This window comes from Chelonia mydas, chromosome 26 (assembly GCF_015237465.2).
Source record: "Chelonia mydas isolate rCheMyd1 chromosome 26, rCheMyd1.pri.v2, whole genome shotgun sequence".
Classification (NCBI taxonomy): Eukaryota; Metazoa; Chordata; order Testudines; family Cheloniidae; genus Chelonia; species Chelonia mydas.
The window spans coordinates 15,256,200-15,280,228 of NC_057859.1; the positions used below are offsets into that span (position 1 = coordinate 15,256,200).

The following is a 24,029-nucleotide window of genomic DNA, read 5'->3' on the forward strand; positions in this document are numbered from 1 at the left end:
CTCCCCCATTCCGCCCCCTTGGCATTAGCCTGGAGGCCTGGAGGGGGAATCGCTGAATGCACGGGACAGACAGTCTCCCTGATCCCAGCACCACAGCCTCTCGGAGGATCAGTTGCAGGTAGGGTGACCAGACAGCAAATGTGAAAAATTGGGACAAGGGGTGGGGGCTAATAGGAGCCTATATAAGAAAAAGACCCCAAAATCGGGACTGTCCCTATAAAATCCGGACATCTGGTCACCCTGGTTGCAGGGAAAGTCCTGCTCTGCCCCTGCAGCCCTGGGATGGAGCATGCTCATTCACACTGTGGGGCTGGAGCATGCAACATCCGGTCACATGTGAGGGGATAGAGCGCACTCAGGGCAGATGGAATCTTTGGAGAATTTAGCTGCCAAACTCTAACAAGTCTCCATTGAGCATGTGTGAACTGAGATTTTAGGGGCTCATCAAATGGCCAACTTTAAGTGAATTTGCATGGGGATGGCAAAAGGCACCTCACTGATCCGAGGGCAACCTCCCCCTGCCAAATTTCATGTTCTTCCTCCAAAGCATGGAGGCGTTAGAGCTTCTCGACATTTTTGACATGTGCAAAGCCATGTATTTCCCTGCCAGTCTCGGGCTTGGAAACAGCAGAACCATTTTAGCTGAAACTTTCCAAATCAGTTCAGCCTGTGGCAGACCCTGGCCTGGAAAATTTCAACCCTGAAAGTTTAAGTTTGCAAAGTTATACACAACTGAAAACAGGGGTTCGTAATGGGAAGTGTCAGACCACCTTAATGATAGGTGTCGCTGCTTGTTCCACCTAAAACAGCTCCAGTGGGAATTCCTACACATCACCCATTTAACACACACCCTTATCCCTTAGATCTGCTCTGTCCAACAATCTCAGATCTAATCTATGTTTGTTTTGTTTGTCTGTGCAGCACCTAATCTCGGACCAGGGCTCCTAGGCGCTACCAGAATATATCTTTGGGTGAGGCGGGTGCCAGGAAAGCCAGAGCCTGTGCCATCCCTGGGGACAAACAGAGGCTGTGAGCAGTGCCACTAATACCAAGGGAGCACAAATCCCGAGCCAGGCTAAACAAATCATGAGATTTTGCTTTCCGGGGTTCGAGCCGTTGGGCTCATGTTGGGGGTCACATTTTCTCCCCAACCACGAGAGACAGAAACTTACTTACTTTTTAATAAAATGCCAGTGGAGATTCTCTTGTCATCCTGTGACTCTAGGAGCTGTGGCTTGAAGGAAAACAGCCAATATCGCGAGCCCCGTGATGGAATCACAGGTGTTGGTGACCCTGGTTGGGCTCCAGGAATCTCACTTGTTAGCAGCCCAAAGTTTGCTAAAAATCTCATTGATCCCTGGAGTCTGAGGCTGGGAGATGGTGCGACGCGTCTGGTGCCTGCAGGACCCCGGCCAGAGAACATCCCTGGGGGTTCTGCACACAGCCTGATCTCTCGGGGCTGAGCCAGTGTGTGTAACCAGCTGCGGTACATGGCCCCTAAGTAATACCAGGCCTCCCCTGGCCTGCCTGGGGCTGGCTTTGTCTCTTGGCAGGGCACGGCGGGTTGAACCAGCTGGGTGGGGCCTTTGTGAATGGCCGCCCCCTGCCAGAAGTGGTCAGGCAGCGCATCGTGGACCTGGCTCACCAGGGCGTGCGGCCCTGCGACATCTCCCGCCAGCTGCGGGTCAGCCACGGCTGCGTCAGCAAAATCCTGGGCAGGTAAGCGCAGAAGCGGGAGATGTTTGCTGGCTGGCTGTGGAGCTGGGACGGGGCCTCACAGTCTCCTGGCCAGTCACACCCGGCTTCCCAGCAGATCCCAGCAGAGTCCCCCCAGCTTGCCCTCCATGGGAGGAGCCGGGCCAGGGGCTGTTACAGGCTGGCACAGCTCGCCATCCAGCCTGGGAACAGTCCTGCTGCAAAGAGCCCAGCCAGGGTAACTAGAATCTGTCTGGCAGAGCTAAGTGGACACAAAGGTTGGTCTAGTGGCTAGGGCACTGCCTGGTGCTCAAGAGCCCAGGGTTCAATTCCTGGCTCTGCCCCCGATCCCATGTGACCTTGGGCCTGTCCCTGTATTTCTGCATGCCTCAGTTTCCCGTCTGTCAATGCAGACAATGATCTCGGGGCCTACACTTGGCTGGGGTCCTCTTGGGCAGGCAGCTCTCGGCATGGGGGGACAGGACTCTCTGCTCAAACAGCTCCAGAAACTACAGTCTCTGGTGTCTCAGGGCCATCCCTGCGCCTGGCTCCCAGCAAGGCTAGTTGGCTGGTGCCGAGTGGCTGGGAAACCCCCACCTCCACGCAGGAGCCAGTGGTTGCTGCCGCTGGTGGTGGGCTCAGGGTGGATGGTGCCAGGAGTTTGGTAGAGTAGCATGAATGGGTTCTTCACCCCAATATTCAGTACATCCCCTGCCGCTGGTTAGTCTCCGAAGTGCATGTGAGTTACCATGCAGCGTGCCCTAGGCTGGGGACAGTCCTGCCGGGCTGGGGGTGGCTTGGGAGGGACTGTATGGGGAGGGTCATTTGTCTGCAATAAGTAATTCAACCAGCCCCAGCCCAGGGTCCCAGAGTGGCACCAGACACCACTGTGGTGGGCACCGTAGGAACGGATGGCTGGAGGAAGTGGGACATGCTTGGTCAGGTAACAGCTTGATATAGTTCCCCGAGGCTGGACACCCTCTGACTATTTACAAAGACCCCATCGGAGACTGGGGTGATGCCCTGTTACCTCTCCGTGCCTCAGTTTCCCCATCTGGGGCTAAAGTACTTTGTGATGCCCCACAGGCAACTCAGTGAGCTGGGAGGAACCAGCTGTTCATTTCACTCTGAGCGATTGCAGTACTGTGCTGAAAGACGAGCCCCTGGCTCAGTCCATAGGGAGGGAGGGTATCGCAGCATAGACCCCCCAAGCACTGATACTCCAGCAGCGCCCGCCCTCCACTTCCCTCGGTTTACCCGGTAACCCTCTTGCTTTCTCTATTGGAGTAGGTACTACGAAACTGGCAGCATCCGGCCCGGCGTGATCGGGGGCTCCAAGCCCAAGGTGGCCACCCCCAAGGTGGTGGAGAAGATTGGGGACTATAAGCGGCAGAACCCCACCATGTTTGCCTGGGAGATCCGCGACCGCCTGTTGGCCGAGGGCGTCTGTGACAATGACACCGTGCCCAGTGTCAGCTCCATTAACAGGTTGGAGGGGGCAAGGGTCCGGCCCTGGGGGATCCCCACCCATCTCCCCTAGATGTAGCCAGTCCTGTCCCCTTCCATCTCCCAGGAACCCCTCCTATCCATTGGGGATCCCCCCACTCTCATTCAGTTGGGACCCCAGTGGACATAGTGTACTTAGATTTCCAGAAAGCCTTTGACAAGGTCCCTCACCAAAGGCTCTTATGTAAATTAAGTTGTCATGGGATAAGAGGGAAGATCCTTTCATGGATTGAGAACTGGTTAAAAGACAGGGAACAAAGGGTAGGAATAAATGGTAAATTTTCAGAATGCAGAGGGGTAACTAGTGGTGTTCCCCAAGGGTCAGTCCTAGGACCAATCCTATTCAACTTCTTTATAAATGATCTGGAGAAAGGGGTAAACAGTGAGGCGGCAAAGTTTGCAGATGATACTAAACTGGTCAAGATAGTTAAGACCAAAGCAGATTGTGAAGAACTTCAAAAAGATCTCACAAAACGAAGTGACTGGATAACAAAATGGCAAATGCAATTTAATGTGGATAAATGTAAAGTAATGCACATTGGAAAAAATAACCCCAACCATACATACAATATGATGGGGGCTAATTTAGCTACAACTAATCAGGAGAAAAATCTTGGAGTCATCATGGATAGTTCTCTGAAGAGTCCACGCAGAGTGCAGCGGCCGTCAAAAAAGCAAACGGGATGTTAGGAATCGTTAAAAAAGGGATAGAGAATAAGACGGAGAATATTTTATTGCCCTTATATAAATCCATGGAACGCCCACATCTTGAATACTGCCTACAGATGTGGTCCCCTCATCTCAAAACAGATATACTGGCATTAGAAAAGGTTCAGCTCGCAAAAGCTTATGCTCAGATAAATTGGTTAGTCTCTAAGGTGCCACAAGTCCTCCTGTTCTTTTTGCGATTACAGACTAACACGGCTGCTACTCTGAAACCATTCAGAGAAGGGTAACTAAAATGATTAGGGGTTTGGAATGGGTCCCATATGAGGAGAGATTAAAGATGCTAGGACTTTTCAGCTTGGAAAAGAGGAGACTAAGGGGGTATAAGATAGAGGTATATAAAATCATGAGTGGTGTGGAGAAAGTGAATAAGGAAAAGTTATTTACTTGTTCCCATAATATAAGAACTAAATGAAATTAATGGGCAGCAGGTTTAAAACAAATAAGAGGAAGTTCTTCTTCACTCAGCGCACAGTCAACCTGTGGAACTCCTTGCCTGAGGAGGTTGTGAAGTCTAGGACTATAACAGGGTTTAAAAGAGAACTGGATAAATTCATGGAGGTTAAGTCCATTAATGGCTATTAGCCAGGATGGGTAAGGAATGGTGTCCCTAGCCTCTGTTTGTCAGAGGGTGGAGATGGATGGCAGGAGAGAGATCACTTGATCATTACCTGTTAGGTTCACTCCCTCTGGGGCACCTGGTATTGGCCACTGTCGGTAGACAGGATACTGGGCTGGATGGACCTTTGGTCTGACCCAGTCTGGCCATTCTTATATTCTTATGTTCTTATGACCCCCATCCCCTGGGAAAGGAAAGGAGGTGCCCGACATGGGTCCGGTGGCGTTATTAGGCCTTGGTACCACTTAAATCCCACAAAGCCTGGACACCATTTCAGTCCTGCTCCCTTTCCCCTCTCTGTGCCTTGGTTTCCCCATCTGGAACATGGGGCTAAAATACTTTGCGATGCCCCACAGGCAAAGTGGGTCTGAAGTGGTACCTAGGACTTTGCCCAGGGATGAATCTCTCCCCAATCTGTGCTAGGAACCACTCCCCGAAATCCAGGGGACCTACCTCCACCTTCCTCCTGGACAGGAGTCGGTCCAGCCAGTCTGTGCCAGAGCAGCCCCGGCTCTCACACTGGGCATGCCCACGCCCAGGGCCTGCCATTTAATTTTTCTGATACCCTTTTTCCCCATCAGAATCATCCGGACCAAAGTCCAGCAGCCATTCAACCTCCCGATGGACAACTGCGTGGCCTCCAAAGCCCTGAGCCCCGGGCACAGCCTGAGTGAGTCTCAAAACTTGAGTTTTCAACAAAACGGAATTTTTCATGAAAAGCGTCAGTTTCCTGCAGAAAAATCTAGATTTTTTTAATTAAAAAACCCCAAATGCTCCCAAACTGAAATGTTTCAATTCAGAAATGTGCCCTGGTGCCTCATGGGAGTTGTAGTTCATTGCCCCATATCACCGTTTTCCTTTATGGGCTGGGCTTCTTGGCTGGGGGCATCTCCCATGATGCACCATAACCAGGGACTCCCAGCTGCCATGCTTCTGTGGTGCACCATGGGAGATGTAGTCTCACCCCGGATCCTGGCTTATAGAGGAGAACAGGGACTCAAGGCACCCAAACTATAACTCCCAGAAGGCACTGCAGCAGCATTGCCAAATAGAACATTTTCTGGCTTTTCCTGAAATTTTTTAGTATTTGAATTTCCACCAAAAAATGGAAATTTTCTGTGGAAAACGCCCTCCATTTTTGACCACCCTGTGCCATTGCCCCAGACAGGGAAATGGGCACAGAGAAGGGACTGCTCACAGAGCCAGCTGACGTCAGGCTTGGAGCGCCCAGAGTCCCCGGTGCACTAGGCACGTCCGCAAGGGATGATTCCCCTGGGTGGCCTGGGATACCCAGCCTTGCCCCTGTCCTCGGGGCGGGTGGCACGACCCAGCGCCATGGGGCGAGGTGTCCTGGCGTCATGCCCGCCCCCTCTCCTGGCGCTCGCTCCAGGACTTACTGACCCAGCGGGGGTTGTTTTCAGTCCCCAGCTCGGCCGTGACCCCCCCGGAGTCACCCCAGTCGGACTCGCTGGGCTCCACCTACTCCATCAGTGGGCTCCTGGGCATCGCCCAGGCCAGCAGCGACAGCAAGAGGAAGATGGACGACAGTGAGTGGGGGTGGGACGGTGCTGGGGGGGCTTCTCTGGGGCTGGGCTGGCAGCAGATGGGGACAGAGGGGTCCGGCGTCTTAGCCCCGGGGTGGGTGCGAACACCCCGTGAGGGCGACAGAGACGGGGGCAGGGCTGCTCCTACCAGCCCCCCCGGGGGAGGCGGTGCTGAGACCGGCGGGGCCCAGGGCAGCTCCCACACGGCGGGTCTCAGTCTGCCATGCCCAGCCCAGGGGCCCAGCACTCAGCGATGCCCTCTGTGGTGTCATCACACTGCTGAGTGGTGCCCGGGCATCCCTGGGGCAGCTGGGCCAGGCCTGGAGGAGTTATGGGCTGGCTGGGGGGGCAGGGCCTTGCCCGTGGTCGGGAGGCCAGTCTGGGATCGGGCCGTGCCCGTGGCTGGTTGTGGGGGGGGGGCAGTCAGGGATTGGGCCGTGCCCGTGGCTGGGGGGGCCAGTCGGGGATTGGGCCGGGCCCATGGCTGGTTGGGGGGGGCGGTTGGGGATCGGGCCGTGCCCATGGCTGGTTGTGGGGGGGGGCTGGTCGGGGATCGGGCCGTGCCTGTGGCTGGTTGTGGGGGGGGCCGGTCGGGGATCGGGCCGTGCCTGTGGCTGGTTGTGGGGGGGGCCGGTCAGGGATAGGGCCGTGCCTGTGGCTGGTTGTCAGGGGAGCAGTCGGGGATCGGGCCGTGCCCGTGGCTGGGGGGGCAGTCGGGGATCGGGCCGGGCCCGTGGCTGGGGGGCCAGTCAGGGATTGGGCCGGGCCCGTGGCTGGTTGCGGAGGGGGCCGGTCGGGGATCGGGCCGTGCCTGTGGCTGGTTGTCGGGGGAGCAGTCGGGGATCGGGCCGTGCCTGCGGCTGGTTGTGTGTGGGGCTGGTTGGGGATCGGGCCGGGCCCGTGGCTGGGGGGGCAGTCGGGGATCGGGCCGGGCCCGTGGCTGGGGGGGCAGTTGGGGATTGGGCCGTGCCCATGGCTGGGGGGGCAGTCGGGGATTGGGCCGTGCCCGTGGCTGGGGGGGCAGTCGGGGATCGGGCCGGGCCCGTGGCTGGTTGTGGGGGGGCCGGTCGGGGATCGGGCCGGGCCCGTGGCTGGTTGTGGGGGGGCCGGTCGGGGATCGGGCCGGGCCCGTGGCTGGTTGTGGGGCGGCCGGTCGGGGATCGGGCCGGGCCCGTGGCTGGTTGTCGGGGGAGCAGTCGGGGATCGGGCCGTGCCTGTGGCTGGTTGTGTGTGGGGCTGGTTGGGGATCGGGCCGGGCCCGTGGCTGCGGGGGCAGTCGGGGATCGGGCCGGGCCCGTGGCTGGGGGGGCAGTTGGGGATTGGGCCGTGCCCGTGGCTGGGGGGCCAGTCGGGGATCAGGCCGTGCCCGTGGCTGGTTGTGGGATCAGGTCATGCCCGCCCCTTGGAATGGGGTCTCATGGCTGCTCTGCCGGCAGGCGACCCGGAAAGCTGCCGGCTCAGGATGGACGCCCAGAGCGGCGCCAGTGCTGCCCGCAAGCACCTGCGCTCCGAGGCCTTCGGCCAGCCCCCCCTGGAGCCACTGGAGTGCCCCTTCGAGCGGCAGCACTACCCCGAGGCCTACGTCTCCCCCAGCCATGCCAAGGGCGAGCAGGTCCGGGTCATGCCCAGTGCTCTGGGGGATGAGCAGTATTGGGAGGTCCCGGCAGGCGGGGAGCAGTATTGGGGGTCCCAGTGGGGGGATGATCAGTACTGGGGGCTTTCCCATTGCGGGATGAGCATATTGCGGGGTCCCAGTGGGGGGTGAGCAGTATTGGGAGGGTCCCAGTGGGGAGGGGGTGTTGAGCAGTATTACGGGGTTTCCCAGCAGGGGCAAGCAGCACTGGGGGTTCTAGTGGGGGGGAGCAGTACTGGAGGGTTCCAGCGGGGGGGTGTGATCAGTATGGGGGGCCCTCTGGGGTGAGCGGTACTGGGGGCCCCAGTGGGGGTGAGCGGTATTGGGGAGGGTCCTCGCAGGAGGTGAGTAGTACTGGGAGGTCCCAGTGGTGGGTGAGCAGCATTGGGGGGGTTCCCAGTGGGGGGGATGAACAGTACTGGAGGTCCCAGCAGGGGGGGATGACCAGTATTGGGGGCTCCCCTGGGGGGTGAGCAGTATGAGGGTCTTAGGAGGACTCGGGGGGCTGAGCGTTACTAGGGGTCACTGACCTTTCTGTTGCCCCCTTGCCCAGGGTCTCTACCCACTGCCCCTGCTGAGCAGTGCACTGGATGACGGCAAAGCCGCACTGACCCCCTCCAACACGCCACTCGGCCGCGGCCTGGCCGCCCCCCAGCCATACGCAACCGTGACAGGTAAGGGCTGCCCCTCGAGGCTTGTCCCCCACAGCCGGGGGAGTCTAGGGCAGGCTGGGGCTGGCGTGGGTGTGAAGAGATGTCAGGGCCAGGGGCTACAGGACCAGCACCCACCGGGACCCTGCTGTCTGGGGGACCCTGCGGGAGGTGCTCCCAACTCCCCCCGCCCTGCATCCCCCAGGGAAATGAACCTCTGGGGAAGGAAAATAGGGAGATGAAATTTCTGTTGGGACCTTACTCCTATCCCGGACAGCACAGCCCTGCCCCCACCACGCACACACAGTGACCCCCAATCCACAGCCCTGCCCCACTGCACAGCCCTGCCCCCACTGCACACACACGGGGACCCCCACTGCACAGCCCTGCCCGCACCGCGCACACCCAGTGACCCCCACTGCACAGCCCTGCCCCACTGCACAGCCCTGCCTCCATTACGCACACACAGTGACCCCCACTGCACAGCCCTGCCCGCACCGCACACACACAATGACCCCCAATCCACAGCCCTGCCCCACTGCACAGCCCTGCCCCCACTGCACACACACGGGGAAACCCACTGCACAGCCCTGCCCCATTGCACACACACAGTGACCCCACTGCACAGCCCTGCCCACACCGCGCACACACAGTGACCCCCAATCCACAGCCCTGCCCCACTGCACAGCCTTGCCCCCACCGCACACACACGGGGACCCCCACTGCACAGCCCTGCCCCATTGCACACACACAGTGACCCCACTGCACAGCCCTGCCCACACCGCGCACACACAGTGACCCCCAATCCACAGCCCTGCCTCACTGCACAGCCCTGCCCCCACCGCACACACACGGGGACCCCCACTGCACAGCCCTGCCCCACTGCACACACACAGTGACCCCCACTGCACAGCCCTGCCCACACCGCGCACACACAGTGACCCCCAATCCACAGCCCTGCCCCACTGCACAGCCCTGCCCCCACCGCACACACACAGTGACCCCACTGCACATCCCTGCTCCACTGCACAGCCCTGCCTCCATTACACACACACAGTGACCCCCCACTGCACAGCCCTGCCCCACTGCATGACCCTGCCACACCGCGCACACACAGTGTCCCCCACTGCACAGTCCCGCCTGCACCGCGCACACACAGTGACCCCCACTGCACAGCCCTGCCCCACTGCACATCCCTGCCCTCACCGCACACACACAGTGTCCCCCACTGCACAGCCCTGCCCCCACCGCGCACACACAGTGACCCCCAATCCACAGCCCTGCCCCACTGCACGACCCTGCCCCCATCGCAGACACACAGTGACCCCACTGCACAGCCCTGCCCCCACTGCACAGCCCTGCCCCCACTGCACAGCCCTGCCCCCATCGCACACACACAGTGTCCCCCACTGCACAGCCCTGCCCCCACCGCGCACACACAGTGACCCCCACTGTACAGCCGTGCCCCCACTGCACAGCCCTGCCCCCACTCCACACACACAGTGACCCCCACTGCTCAGGCCTGCCCCCACCACGCACACACAGTGACCTCCACTGCAGAGCCCTGCCCCATTGCACAGCCCTGCCCCCACCGCGCACACACAGTGACCCCCACTGCACAGCCCTGCCCCCACTCCACACACACAATGACCCCCACTGCACAGCCCGACCCCCACTGCACAGCCCTGCCCCCACCACGCACACACAGTGATCCCCACTGCGCAGTCCTGCCTGCACCCACCGTGCACACACAGTGACCTCCACTGCACAGCCCTGCCCCTATTGCACAGCCCTGCCCGCACCGCACACACACAGTGACCCCCCAATCCACAGCTCTGCCCCACTGCACAGCCCTGCCCCACCACACACACACAGTGACCTCCACTGCACAGCCCTGCTTCCACGGCACACACACAGTGACCCCCACTGCACAGCCCTGCCCTCACCGCACACACACAGTGACCCCCAATCCACAGCCCTGCCCCACTGCACAGCCCTGCACTCACCGCACACACACAGTGACCCCCAATCCACAGCCCTGCCCCACTGCACAGCCCCGCCCCCACCACGCACACACAGTGACCCCCAATCCACAGCCCTGCCCCCCACTGCACAGCCCTGCCCGCCACTGCACACACACGGGGACCCCCACTGCACAGCCCTGCCCCACTGCACACACACAGTGACCCCCAATCCACAGCCCTGCCCCACTGCACAGCCCTGCCCCCACTGCACACACACAGTGACCCCCACTGCACAGCCCTGCCCCCACCACGCACACACAGTGACCCCCACTGCACATCCCTGCCCCCCACTGCACGGCACTATGCGCCCACCCGCCACTACATTGCACTGACACCCCCTCCTGCCCCACCCTGGTACAGCCCCACCAGCGCCAGTACATGGCCCTGCCCCTCCCACTGCACAGCACTGCCATCCCGACTTCCCCTTCGCCTCCACTCCCTTTAGCCAGCCTTCTGCTGCCCAGTCCCTCCTCCTCTGCCCCACCAGTGGGCCGGGGTGGGGTGGGGAGTGTGGGGAAGGGCAGGGGATCCAGTGCCCCCTTTGTGATCCCACCCCCTGGCTCCAGATCCCCGGCGCTGGCCCTGTGATCATTTCAGCCCATTTTCATTTCATCTCCTGTCTGTTTTTTTTTCACCATCCCCCTCCCCCCAGACCCTCACTCCCCCTTCCTTGTAAAGCAGGAAACCCCGGGGGCCTCCAGCCCGAGCACCACCCCTTCCTCTTTATCTAGCACCGCCTTTTCGGACCTGCAGCCCGGGCCGCCCTTCAGCGCCTTCCCCCACTGCTCCGCCATCTACGGCCACTTTCCTGGCCAGGGCCTCGTCCCAGGTACGGCTGCGGTGCAGCAGGGGCTGTTGCAGCGGCTGGCATCTAGCAATGCAGGGGTAATCCCGGGGTTCTAGACTGACAGCCCTTCCTCTGACCTGAGCTGCAAGACTCACTCGAGAGCCCAGCTGGCAAATCAGGTTCTGGACCCCCCCTCCAGACCCCAGTTTAGAGGAGGACATTTCCTTCCAGCAGCTGGTTAGAGATTTGGGTTCCAGGCTCCTCCTCCTCCTGTCTGTAGGCATGGGTTCTAGACTCACTTGGGGGTCAAGTGGGAGTTTGGGTCTGTGGACTCCCCTCGGAGAAGGCAGCTCAACTGTGGGTTCTGGAGTGTTTTAGACCTGGGCAGAATTTACGCGAAGCCAGGTTCTAGCCTCCCTCCAGAACCCAGCAGACCAGTGTGTTCTGGGTTCCCTCGAGAGCCCAGGCAGGGGCAGGTTCTGGAGTCTGGCTCGCCCTGGGGTCTGGACCCAGGGACAATTGGGTTCTGGGCTCCCTGCTGGAGCTGGGCAGCAGTTCTGGACCGTGCCCCCCACAGAACCATTGAGCTTCTACCTTAGCCCAGCCCACTGATGTCCTGTTCATAGTCCAGGAACCCCTTAGCCGCAGGATCTGAACATGGGCGGGCCCTTCCCCCCTCCACCTTGGCTTGAGACCAAAGGTGCATTTCCTGTCCCCGCCCTCCTCAATTGTCCTTTTGTTGGGCTGAGGGCTCTGGCTGGGGGCCAGATGGGCTGGAGTTCAAACACAGCTGCCGTGCCCTCCCCAGCCAGACACTGGGGGAGCCCTGCCCGGGCCCTCAGACGCCTCCCCGCTCCATCTGCCCTCCCACAGCTTGCCTTCTCAGCCCCCGGCCGGCTAACAGGGCTCGCCGCTCTGCTGTGTGTCCCCAGCCCCGCACTGCTCTTGGAGAATGGGGATTCTCCAGAGACAGGGATTTGAGTGGCCCACCAGAGGGGCAGCTGCCTGGCCCCAGGTTAGGCCCCCTCCTGGGATTAGAACACCAGGCTCTGAGGCCTCCCAAGATTTGGGGCAGTTTGGGCCATTAGCTGGGAGCAGGGGCTGCAGCACTGGAGCAGAACTGGACCTACCCTCCTGCGGCTTTGTCTCGCCTGGGGCCAGTCCCAGCTGCTCCAGAGGAAGGTTCCAGGGCCCTCCCCTGCACCCCAAGTGGGCAGTGGTAGTTCACGAATCACCTGCTCCCAGGGGATGTTTCTCCCTGACACCATCAGGCTATGGCTGGCTCGCGCCCTGGGGCAGAAGGGGTTAGATCCCAGCTAATGGAGGTGGGCCTGTGCCCATTTATCCATCAGTGTCTCCTCTGCTTTGGAACCCTCCTGGCCCCAGTGCTCTCCAGTGGCAAGGAGTTCCACAGGCTAACTGCATTTGCCACATGCACTTTCAGGCTATGGACTGGGATTGTGATACCCCCCTTCTCCTCCCCCCACCATGGGGGCTCGGTTCTGGGGTTCTGATCCAGTCCACGGGGTGGAGGGCAGGGTCGGAGAAGGCCCCTAGAGAGCAGGGGGACCTGCAGAGCTGACTCCAGCCCAGGAGGCCTCCCCCCTCGGCCACAGGAGAGGAAATTGCTGGGTCTCAGCTCGGGAGGGTGGTGGGAAGGAGCTCAGGCTGCAGGCCGCCTGCCAGCTGTGCCGATACCAGAGGGAGGGGCACTACGGACAGGGGAGCACCCCAGGGATCCAGGAATTGGGGCTGGCGGAGGGTTACAGGCCTTGGCTAGCGACAGAGCTACAGACTGAGGACTGGATCCCCTGGCCCTCCCATGGCAGCTATGTCGCAATCTCAGAGCCGGCCCCCTCCTTGCGCCCGCCTGCCCTGACCCCCCGGCCTCCTCAGCAGCCTAGTCCCAGAGGGTAGCAACCCTAGCTGGTGGAGGCCAGGGCAGGTTGGGCACCCAAACCCTTCGGCCCTCTGCACTGGCAGGTCGGGAGGCTGGTGGGGCGGGCACAGACACAGAAAGCGCTTGAGCAACACAGCTGGGCAGGGCTGCCCAGAGCCCTCCAGGCACTCGCCTAGGCCTGGTGCTTAGGGCACAGAGCTTGGCCACAGGACACCGGGGTTCAAGGCCTGGCTCTGCCACCGACTCCCTGGGGGACCTTGGGTAAATCCCTGCCACGCCCTGTGCCTCAGTTTCCCCAGCTGTAGAATGTGATAATCATCCTCTGAAGTTTGTTTAGACTGTTGGCTCTAGCACCAGGTCAGTGTGGCAACAGGGCCCTGATCTTGGTCGGGGTCTAGGCAACACCTGGCCACAACAGGGCCTGATCTTTGTTGAGGCTTCCAGGTGCTTCCATAATAGAAATCATGATGTAAAAACGCGGCCTTCGAGCTCCCGGCCCGGAGCATTTTGGCTGTGCTCATTAGCCCCTTGTGTCCATGCCCATCCCAGCCACCTTCCACTGCTGCTGCGGGTCACCGTGCACTCCATGTTTCCCATGCGTTCTTCACCGACGCTCAGGCTGGTGGGGTCATCGCCAGAGCACAGGGCTGGGACAGGGGGCGCAGGGGGCTCAGACAGGGATTTAGGCGCCTGCCAGTGCCAAAGTAGAAGAGGGTTAGAAAGACAAGGGACGGTCGCCCAGTATGGGGGGCGGGGGTGTAGCACTGTCCAGTTAAACCCTTAGAGTCCGTCTGGCCTGGGGAACATGGTAGGTTCAGCGGGGCTTCCACCTGCTCTATGAGCTGCAGCCAGAGCTGCCTGGATCCATAAGGGAGGGGCAAGAGGAGTGGGGACCCGGGCCGGGGGGTCTGCCCGGAGATTAGACCAGCAGCTCCTGGGGCTGGAGAACAGCGTCAACACCCTGGACCCCTAGATACCCCTGAGGGATGGGAGTGGGATGGCCCACAGTCACCAACAGGGATCTGGGGCTGCAGGAAATGGAGAGGAGACAGAGAGGGAGAGCTCCCCAGGGAGATCCCCAGGTCAGTACGGTACTAGATCTTCAGACAGATCCCCAGGTCACAAAGGTACTAGATCTTCAGACAGATCCCACAGGTCAGTAAGGTACTAGATCCCCCAGGGAGATCCCCAGGTCACAAAGGTACTAGATCTTCAGACAGATCCCACAGGTCAGTAAGGTACTAGATCCCCCCAGGGGAGATCCCCAGGTCAGTACGGTACTAGATCCCCCAGGGAGATCCCCAGGTCAGTAAGGTACTAGATCCCCCAGGGAGATCCCCAGGTCACAAAGGTACTAGATCTTCAGACAGATCCCACAGGTCACAAAGGTACTAGATCCCCCAGGGGAGATCCCCAGGTCAGTAAGGTACTAGATCCCCCAGGGAGATCCCCAGGTCAGTAAGGTACTAGATCCCCCCGGGGGAGATCCCCAGGTCAGTAAGGTACTAGATCCCCCGGGGGAGATCCCCAGGTCAGTACGGTACTAGATCCCCCAGGGGAGATCCCCAGGTCAGTAAGGTACTAGATCCCCCAGGGAGATCCCCAGGTCAGTACGGTACTAGATCCCCCAGGGGAGATCCCCAGGTCAGTACGGTACTAGATCCCCCAGGGAGATCCCCAGGTCAGTACGGTACTAGATCCCCAGTACCTGGGAGATCTCCAGATCACAAAGATACTAGATCTTCAGGCAGATCTCCCAGGTCAGTAAGGTGCTAGATCCCCAGGCAGATCCCTCAGGGAGATCCCATAGGTGGGTAGAGCCCCAGATATAGCAACCCCCCAGATAGGTAGGGAGATCCCCAGGGAGATCCCTCCAGTAGGTAGAAGGATCACACCTGCAGATCCCTAGGCAGATCTCCAGCTAGGTAGCTGCATTCTGCCTGGCTCCCTGGCAGGCTAACCCCAGGATCAGCCCCCCGGGCCAGGGTCCAGCTGGGCTGGGGGCTGCTTTCGGGGCTGCCTCCTACCTCCATGTCCCACCTTACACCTCCTATCCCTTCTCCCTTGCAGGGCGCGAGATGGTTGGTTCCACCCTGCCTGGCTACCCCCCGCACATCCCCACCGGTGGGCAGGGCAGCTACGCCTCCTCCGCCATTGCCGGCATGGTGGCAGGTAGGGCCGCGAGGCGCTCGGGGGTGCTGCAGGACCTGGGCGGCAGGAGGGGGAGCAGCAGGCGCTGTGCCACAGGGCAGCTGCGCTAGGGGAAGCCCCGGGGTAGTTAGCAGGCAGCCCCTCACGTGCCATTCAGCTCCCAGCGGAAGGGCAGGCCTGCGGGTCGGGATTGAGGAGCACAGCTGGGGTGGGAGAGCCTGGGCTCAGGGATACAGTGTATGGGGTTATTAGAACAGGTGGGGTGATTAGAAGGCAGGACTCCTGGCTTCTGTCCCTAGCTCTGGGAGGGGAGTGGGGTCTAGTGGTTAGAGCAGGGGAGCTGGGAGCCTGGACTCCTGGGTTCTCTTGCCAGATCAGTTTTGCAGCTGACCTTGTCTGTAATCGGCTGAACCAAAACTCAGGATCCACCCCCGCATCAGATCTAGCTGTGAGTTTTGGCTCTGGGGACCCGGAAAGAGTCGGGGGGGGGGGGCTGTCTGTGTGAGCAGAGCAGGTGGACTCCCCCTGCCGGTACCACCCTGATGCTAAGAAATGGGGTGAGGGGGACAGGCTCTGGGAACCAGCCAGACCCTAATCCCCCTGCCACACCCCACACCCACTCCCCGGTGCTGCAGCCGGCTGTTCCCTGCGAAGGGTTAATCTCTGTAGGCCATGGCGCAGGTAGCTGCACGGCTCCCCTGGGCCGGGAACATGCTGAACTGGCTTGTTGCCCGTTACCCTGGAGATGTGCTTAATGCAGCGTTGAGAATCCAGTGCTGCACCCGGGCCTCCCCTGCCCCTCTCCTCGAGCGTGAAATGAGATTGGAGAGCACAGGGCGGGGGGACTCGGGACTGGGTTAGACAGTGTGTGCTGGGGGCTCCGCCAACCACCCGCAGCCCGCCTGGCCCCCGGCCTGCTGAGCAAGGCAAGAAACTCCACCGTCTCGCTCGCTCGCGGCTACCTCCATCCCCAGCTGGTGCCAGCTGGGCCTGCAGGCCGGCGAAACACTGCGCATAGACCGGCTGGCCACAGGGCCGGTCAATATGTCCATCTGCATCTATCTATCTATCCCCATCCACCCCGTCTATCTATCTATCTATCTATCTATCTATCCCCATCCCTCCGTCTATCTATCTGTCCTCATCCACCCCGTCTATCTATCCGTCCCCATCCACCCCGTCTACCTATCTATCCATCCCCGTCCCCCCGTCTATCTGTCCATCCCCATCCCCCCGTCTATCTATCTATCTATCTATCCCCATCCACCCGTCTATCTATCTATCTATCCCCATCCCTCCGTCTATCTATCTGTCTTCATCCACCCCGTCTATCTATCTATCCCCATCCACCCCGTCTATCTATCTATCTATCTATCCATCCCCCATCTATCTATCTATCCATCACCATCCCCCCGTCTGTCTATCTATCTATCCCCATCCCCCCGTCCATCTATCCATCCCCATCCCCCCGTCTATCTATCCATCCCCATCCCCCCGTCTATCTACCTATCTATTCCCATCCCCCCATCTATCTATCTATCCACCCCCATCCCCCCGTCTCTCTATCTCTCTATCACTGGCTCCTCACCATGGTAACTGCTCTATCTGCAGCACTCATGGCTTAGCTGCATCCTCCCCAGTCTCCCAGGGTGCCCTAAACGTCGTGCCCTGTGCCCCGGTGCTCATGCCCACCCTCTGTCCTGGGGGGCGTGCCCTGGAATGGCCTGTGAAGGGACTTTCTTGTCCTCCTGAACCCTGAGTCATGGTACCAGCCCTCGGTACACCACGCCCCCAGCCCGCTCTCTGGCTGGCCCCCCCGGGGACGTGGGCGCTGCCCGCTCTCTGGCTGGCCCCCCGGGGACGTGGGCGCTGCCCGCTCTCTGGCTGGCCCCCCGGGGACGTGGGCGCTGCCCGCTCTCTGGCTGGGCCCCTTGGGGACGTGGGCGCTGCCCGCTCTCTGGCTGGGCCCCCCGGGGACGTGGGCGCTGCCCGCTCTCTGGCTGGCCCCCCCGGGGACGTGGGCGCTGCCCGCTCTCTGGCTGGCCCCCCCGGGGACGTGGGCGCTGCCCGCTCTCTGGCTGGCCCCCCCGGGGACGTGGGCGCTGGCCGCTCTCTGGCTGGCCCCCCCTGGGGACGTGGGCGCTGCCCGCTCTCTGGCTGGCCCCCTCTGGGGACGTGGGCACTGCCCGCTCTCTGGCTGGCCCCCCCGGGGACGTGGGCGCTGGCCGCTCTCTGGCTGGCCCCCCCTGGGGACATGGGCGCTGGCCGCTCTCTTGCTGGCCCCCTTGGGGATGTGGGCGCTGCCCGCTCTCTGGCTGGCCCCCCTGGGGACGTGGGCGCTGCCCGCTCTCTGGCTGGCCCCCCTGGGGACGTGGGCGCTGCCCGCTCTCTGGCTGGGCCCCCCTGGGGACGTGGGCGCTGCCCGCTCTCTGGCTGGCCCCCCTGGGGACGTGGGCGCTGCCCGCTCTCTGGCTGGGCCCCTTGGGGATGTGGGCGCTGCCCGCTCTCTGGCTGGCCCCCCCTGGGGACGTGGGCGCTGCCCGCTCTCTGGCTGGGCCCCCCGGGGACGTGGGCGCTGCCCGCTCTCTGGCTGGCCCCCCCGGGGACGTGGGCGCTGCCCGCTCTCTGGCTGGCCCCCTCTGGGGACGTGGGCGCTGCCCGCTCTCTGGCTGGCCCCCCCTGGGGACGTGGGCGCTGCCCGCTCTCTGGCTGGCCCCCCCTGGGGACGTGGGCGCTGCCCGCTCTCTGCTGGCCCCCCCTGGGGACGTGGGCGCTGCCCGCTCTCTGGCTGGCCCCCCCTGGGGACGTGGGCGCTGCCCGCTCTCTGGCTGGCCCCCCCTGGGGACGTGGGCGCTGCCCGCTCTCTGGCTGGCCCCCCCTGGGGACGTGGGCGCTGCCCGCTCTCTGGCTGGGCCCCCCGGGGACGTGGGCGCTGCCCGCTCTCTGGCTGGCCCCCCCTGGGGACGTGGGCGCTGCCCGCTCTCTGGCTGGCCCCCCCTGGGGACGTGGGCGCTGCCCGCTCTCTGGCTGGGCCCCCCTGGGGACGTGGGCGCTGCCCGCTCTCTGGCTGGCCCCCCTGGGGACGTGGGCGCTGCCCGCTCTCTGGCTGGCCCCCCTGGGGACGTGGGCGCTGCCCGCTCTCTGGCTGGCCCCCCTGGGGACGTGGGCGCTGCCCGCTCTCTGGCTGGGCCCCTTGGGGACGTGGGCGCTGCCCGCTCTCTGGCTGGCCCCCCCTGGGGACGTGGGCACTGCCCGCTCTCTGTCTGGCCCCCCTGGGGACGTGGGCGCTGCCCGCTCTCTGGCTGGCCCCCCCTGGGGACGTGGCACTAACTCCCCTTTCTGTCCCCAGCAGGCAGTGATTACTCTGCGAACGCCTACAGCCATTCCCCCTACTCCACCTATGGTGAGGCCTGGCGCTTCCCCAACTCCAGCCTGCTGAGTGAGTGCCTGGCATGGGATGGGGATGAGGGGGCTCCACTGCATGGGGGTGGAGGGAAGGGGTCTGCCCAGCTCCCGACTGAGAGGAGGGTTCCGTCGCGCCGGGCGCTGCCCAGACTCTGCCCAAGATCAGAGCCCAATCATGCCAGGTGCCACACACACACAACGACTGGCTCCTGCTCCAGAGCTCCTAAGGTCCCACAGTGGTAGAGGCAGGACTAGAACCCAGGTCCCCAGGATCCTCTCCCAGTGCCCCACCCATTGGGCCACCCGGCTTTGCTGCGGGGACACCGGCCACTGGCTGCTTCCTGCTCTTTGTAGCCAGGAGGCGTGGGAGCTGGGAGGGGGTGGGAGATGGGGCCGGGCAGTGGAACCGAGCGGGGGGCGGAGCTCCCGGTGTGGGTTAACCTGTGATGCTCAGTGTGAATGGTTAATTCTGGTGGTGGGGGAGGGGGGCAGGCTGACGCTCCCCTCTAACAAGCACTGTTGGTCCTGCCCAGGTTCCCCGTATTATTACAGCTCTGCCTCGAGGGCCCCTGCACCCCCCACCGCTGCCTACGACCACCTGTAGCTGCCGTGGGAGCCACGGCACAGGACCCCGGGACGGGCCCGGTGCAGCCAGCCAAAGGCGTTGTTATTATTACCTGGCGAGAGAGCGGAGCCAGCCCCAACCCCCACAGGGACCGGGAGACACAGCTGCCCCTGGCACCCACAAAACAGCCTTGTGGGAACGTGGGGTGGAGGCATCTGGGTGACGTGGCTCCCCCGGGGGGGATGGGCAGGGGGCACTCGCCATGAAGATGCCCCCTTAGCACCAGTGATTTGGGGAAGAACAATGGGGTGCCCAGGATACCCAACAATGCGCAGCACTGGCCAGAGCCCCTCCCAGACAAAGGGGGCTGGACAAAGACTTTTGATCATCACATGGCCTCTAGAGACCCAGATCGGATCGAACTGTCTGTCCCCACACAACGCCTGTCCATCAGTCTGTCCCCACACACCCCATCTGTCCATCCATCCCCGCATACTCCCCCCCCCGTCTGTCTGTCCCCATACACCCCTCTATGGATCTATCCATCCCCATACACCCCCTGTCTGTCTGTCTGTCTGTCCCCATATATGTCTGTCCCTGTCACGGAGTCCCCAGGCCATGCTCTGGGACTGCTCCCTACGAAGCCAGGCAGGACTCTGGGGAAGTCTTCTCTCTGGGAGCAGCCTGTCTGCAGGACACACAGCTGACCCGGCTTCCACCTTCCTGGGTCTGACCTCGGAGCATTCAGCCTCCTCTGCCCCTCCGTGCGCTTCCCACAGCGAGTCCGCCCAGGCGGGGTCCTGGGGAAGCCAGAGAGTCCTGCCCCCCAACTCCGCAGTCAGATGTGACTCTCAGCCAGCCAGTAAAACAGAAGGTTTATTAGACGACGGGGACGTGGTCTAACACAGAGCTTGTAGGTGCAGAGAACAGGACCCCTCAGCTGGGTCCATTTTGGGGGGCAGTGAGCCAGACAACCACATCTGCCCTTCACTCCATGTCTCCAGCCAGCCCCAAAACTGCCTCCCCCTCCAGCCCCTCCTCCTCTGGGCTTTCCCCTTTTCCGGGCCAGGAGGTCACCTGATTCCTTTGTTCTCCAACCCTTTAGCTCTCACCTTGCAGGGGGGAAGGGCCAGGCCATCAGTTGCCAGGAAACAGGGTGTTGGCCGTTCTCTGTGTCCAGACCCCTGCGCACACCTGCCCTCTAGAGCTCTGCAATGATCATACACCCTTATCCCCGCACCTAGATATTTAAGAACTGCATAGGGGAAACTGAGGCACCCCCACACTATTCAGAGGAAACATTAAGAACAGTCCCGCTTCGTCACATCTCTCCCCCCTTCGAGACCGAACTGAGCGGGGTCACTTTAGCCGGTGACCTGGGGAAGTTCGAAGCCATCAACGTTCCCATGGATGCCCCAGCATCTCTCCCATTCCTTGGTGGGAGTTACACCAGTCCCTTCCAGTTTCATGCCCTCCCTTAGGTCGGGGTTGGTCGATAGCACTCGCAGGCCGCATGTGGGAAGGTTTATGCGGCCCATGCCCTTTTGCCACCCCAAAACCCCCGGGGGTCAAACTGGGATCGGGTCTTCTCCCAGTGCTCCACTCTGGAGGCCTGCAATTCAGGCTCTCTTGGTTAAGAGCCCCCATCTTGACCTGGGCCACATACTGTTCACTTACAGAATCAGCATGGAGACATCCCTTTCTCAACAACCTTGTCTCCCCAACAAGCTGGCCAAACACAGCCACTTGGTTATAGGACTGTTTAACTTTTTTAACAGCTTTCACTCCATCTGAGACCTTCTCAAGGCTCTCCACACTGGGTCTTTCAACAGGACAGTCAGTGGATCCATTCACAACAGAAAATTTCTGGCTGTTAGGAACTGAAACTTTCTTGATTAAATCACTTTCACACCCGTCAGTTGCAGTAAACTGCTTGCAAAGACTCCATGAGGATTCCTTTCCCGAGGGCTTTTCTATGCAACAATTCACCCTTCACAGAAATTCTGCCCTTACCCTCTTTACCTAGGGCTTGCTCTAGAGGAACACTTTCCTGAGCAACAACAGACTCTTTCTGGGTCTCCCTTACATCCAGAATTACCTCTGGCCCATCCGGCGGATTCCTACACAATCCCCTTTCAGGCAAATTTACAGACTTCCTAGATAAACGGTTAGAAGCATTCTCCTTCCCTTTGCCACCCACAAGTTCAGGAATCTTTTCCTTCTTGCTACAGGTTTCCACACCCTCAGTAGGTAACACAATCACATCACCTTCATGCTCTCCTTGTGCACTGGCTAGGATCTCTCCCTGATTAGACAGAGTTGCGACACCCTTTCCAACAACACACTAGCAACAGGCAAAATACAAGCACCAGAATTGTCTGGTCTCTGGGATTTTGCATAGACACTAACTGGATACGACCTAGTTACAGGGCCATTCTCCCGAGCAGACACAAGCTTAGGGCCATTCCCTTCCTGGGCTTTAGTTGAATCCAGAACCAACTCTGAGACAACTGCACGACCCTCAACCATCACGGGCTGAAAGGCCCCTTCTGTCTGCTCCACAGACAAAGAAGAGCCGGACACACTTTCTCCTTTCCCAGACACACAGCTTGGGATCTCATTCCCCTGGTCCCAGCACACAGGGCTGGTCACAGACAACTGCTTGGAGACCGGGGTAGCTCCCTCCATAGGCAAGTCAATACCCCTGACAGACACAGGCACATTTCCTTCACTGTCACAATTCTCCACCCAGCTAACAGGTAAGGTCCAGGGACACTCATCTCACACTCTCCTCGCCTTCCCACCCTGCTGACTAGACACAGCCATCAGCTCACAAGGCTGCCTAGGCTCATCCAGACTTTCCTTACCAAGCTCCTTGCCACTCCCAACAGATCCCCTGCCCTGCCTGTGTCTCCCCCCACTCAGCTGGGGTCTCAGCTCCCACTGTGCTCAGAGCTGCCCTTGCTGTCCCAGTGGGGGCAGGCAGCGAGCTCACTGCTTTCCTCACTGCATCAGAGCCAGCATGAGCCCCATCTCCGGTGTGCAAGGGGGCGGGGAGCATCTCTCTGTCCCACCCAGCCCCAGGGGTCTGGTTACAGGCAGGCAGGTATCCTGAGCCTAGCAGCTCCTCCCTGCTGCCAGCCAGGTCATCTGCATTTTCACTGACCATTTCCCTCTCTGCCGATTGGTTCCCTGAATTCAAATTCAAACCCTCGGCAGTTACCGGAGCAGGGCCTGGATCCTGTCATAGGATCATAGAATCATAGAATATCAGGGTTGGAAGGGACCTCAGGAGGTCATCTAGTCCAACCCCCTGCTCAAAGCAGGACCAATCCCCAATCAAATCATCCCAGCCAAGGCTTTGTCAAGCCTGACCTTAAAAACTTCCAAGGAAGGAGATTCTACCACCTCCCTAGGTAACGCATTCCAGTGTTTCACCACCCTCCTAGTGAAAAAGTTTTTCCTAATATCCAACCTAAACCTCCCCCGCTGCAACTTGAGACCATTACTCCTTGTCCTGTCCTCTTCTACCACTGAGAATAGTCTAGAACCATCCTCTCTGGAACCACCTCTCAGGTAGTTGAAAGCAGCTGTCAAATCCCCCCTCATTCTTCTCTTCTGCAGACTAAACAATCCCAGTTCCCTCAGCCTCTCCTCAGAAGTCATGTGTTCCAGACCCCTAATCATTTTTGTTGCCCTTCGCTGGACTCTCTCCAATTTATCCACGTCCTTCTTGTAGTGTGGGGCCCAAAACTGGACACAGTACTCCAGATGAGGCCTCACCAATGTCAAATAGAGGGGAACGATCACGTCCCTCGATCTGCTCGCTATGCCCCTACTTATACATCCCAAAATGCCATTGGCCTTCTTGGCAACAAGGGCACACTGCTGACTCATATCCAGCTTCTCGTCCACTGTAACCCCTAGGTCTTTTTCCGCAGAACTGCTGCCTAGCCACTCGGTCCCTAGTCTATAGCTGTGCATTGGGTTCTTCCATCCTAAGTGCAGGACCCTGCACTTATCCTTATTGAACCGCATCAGGTTTCTTTTGGCCCAATCCTCCAATTTGTCTAGGTCCCTCTGTATCCTATCCCTGCCCTCCAGCGTATCTACCACTCCTCCCAGTTTAGTATCATCCGCAAATTTGCTGAGAGTGCAATCCACACCATCCTCCAGATCATTTATGAAGATATTGAACAAAACCGGCCCCAGGACCGACCCCTGGGGCACTCCACTTGACACCGGCTGCCAACTAGACATGGAGCCATTGATCACTACCCGTTGAGCCCGACAATCTAGCCAGCTTTCTACCCACCTTATAGTGCATTCATCCAGCCCATACTTCTTTAACTTGCTGACAAGAATACTGTGGGAGACCGTGTCAAAAGCTTGCTAAAGTCAAGAAACAATACATCCACTGCTTTCCCTTCATCCACAGAATCAGTAATCTCATCATAGAAGGCTATTAGATTAGTCAGGCATGACCTACCCTTGGTGAATCCATGCTGACTGTTCCTGATCACTTTCCTCTCGTGCTTCAGGATTGATTCCTTGAGGACCTGCTCCATGATTTTTCCGGGGACTGAGGTGAGGCTGACTGGCCTGTAGTTCCCAGGATCCTCCTTCTTCCCTTTTTTAAAGATTGGCACTACATTAGCCTTTTTCCAGTCATCTGGGACTTCCCCCGTTCGCCACGAGTTTTCAAAGATAATGGCCAATGGCTCTGCAATCACATCCGCCAATTCCTTTAGCACTCTCGGATGCAACTCGTCCAGCCCCATGGACTTGTGCACGTCCAGCTTTTCTAAATAGTCCCTAACCACC

General features: G+C 60.3%; 1 protein-coding gene across 10 annotated transcripts in view; it reads left to right on the forward strand.

Annotated features, from left to right (window-relative positions):
• The window catches only part of PAX8 (paired box 8), a 43,313-nt gene extending 23,534 nt beyond the window's left edge, over nt 1–19,779 (forward strand). For 2 of the 10 annotated variants that reach the window (XM_043536448.1, XM_043536449.1), the window contains exons 3-12: nt 1,554–1,719; nt 2,983–3,183; nt 5,128–5,216; nt 5,968–6,093; nt 7,527–7,702; nt 8,277–8,397; nt 11,050–11,226; nt 15,155–15,256; nt 18,585–18,674; nt 19,174–19,779. In XM_043536448.1, coding sequence (XP_043392383.1) covers nt 1,554–1,719; nt 2,983–3,183; nt 5,128–5,216; nt 5,968–6,093; nt 7,527–7,702; nt 8,277–8,397; nt 11,050–11,226; nt 15,155–15,256; nt 18,585–18,674; nt 19,174–19,244 — 1,319 coding nt within the window. In that variant the 3' untranslated portion in view covers nt 19,245–19,779. The remainder of the gene's footprint in view (nt 1–1,553; nt 1,720–2,982; nt 3,184–5,127; nt 5,217–5,967; nt 6,094–7,526; nt 7,703–8,276; nt 8,398–11,049; nt 11,227–15,154; nt 15,257–18,584; nt 18,675–19,173) is intronic. The other 8 variants (XM_043536453.1, XM_043536451.1, XM_043536454.1 and 5 more) reach the window with 8 other exon arrangements.
• Nucleotides 19,780–24,029: the final 4,250 nt, after the last annotated feature.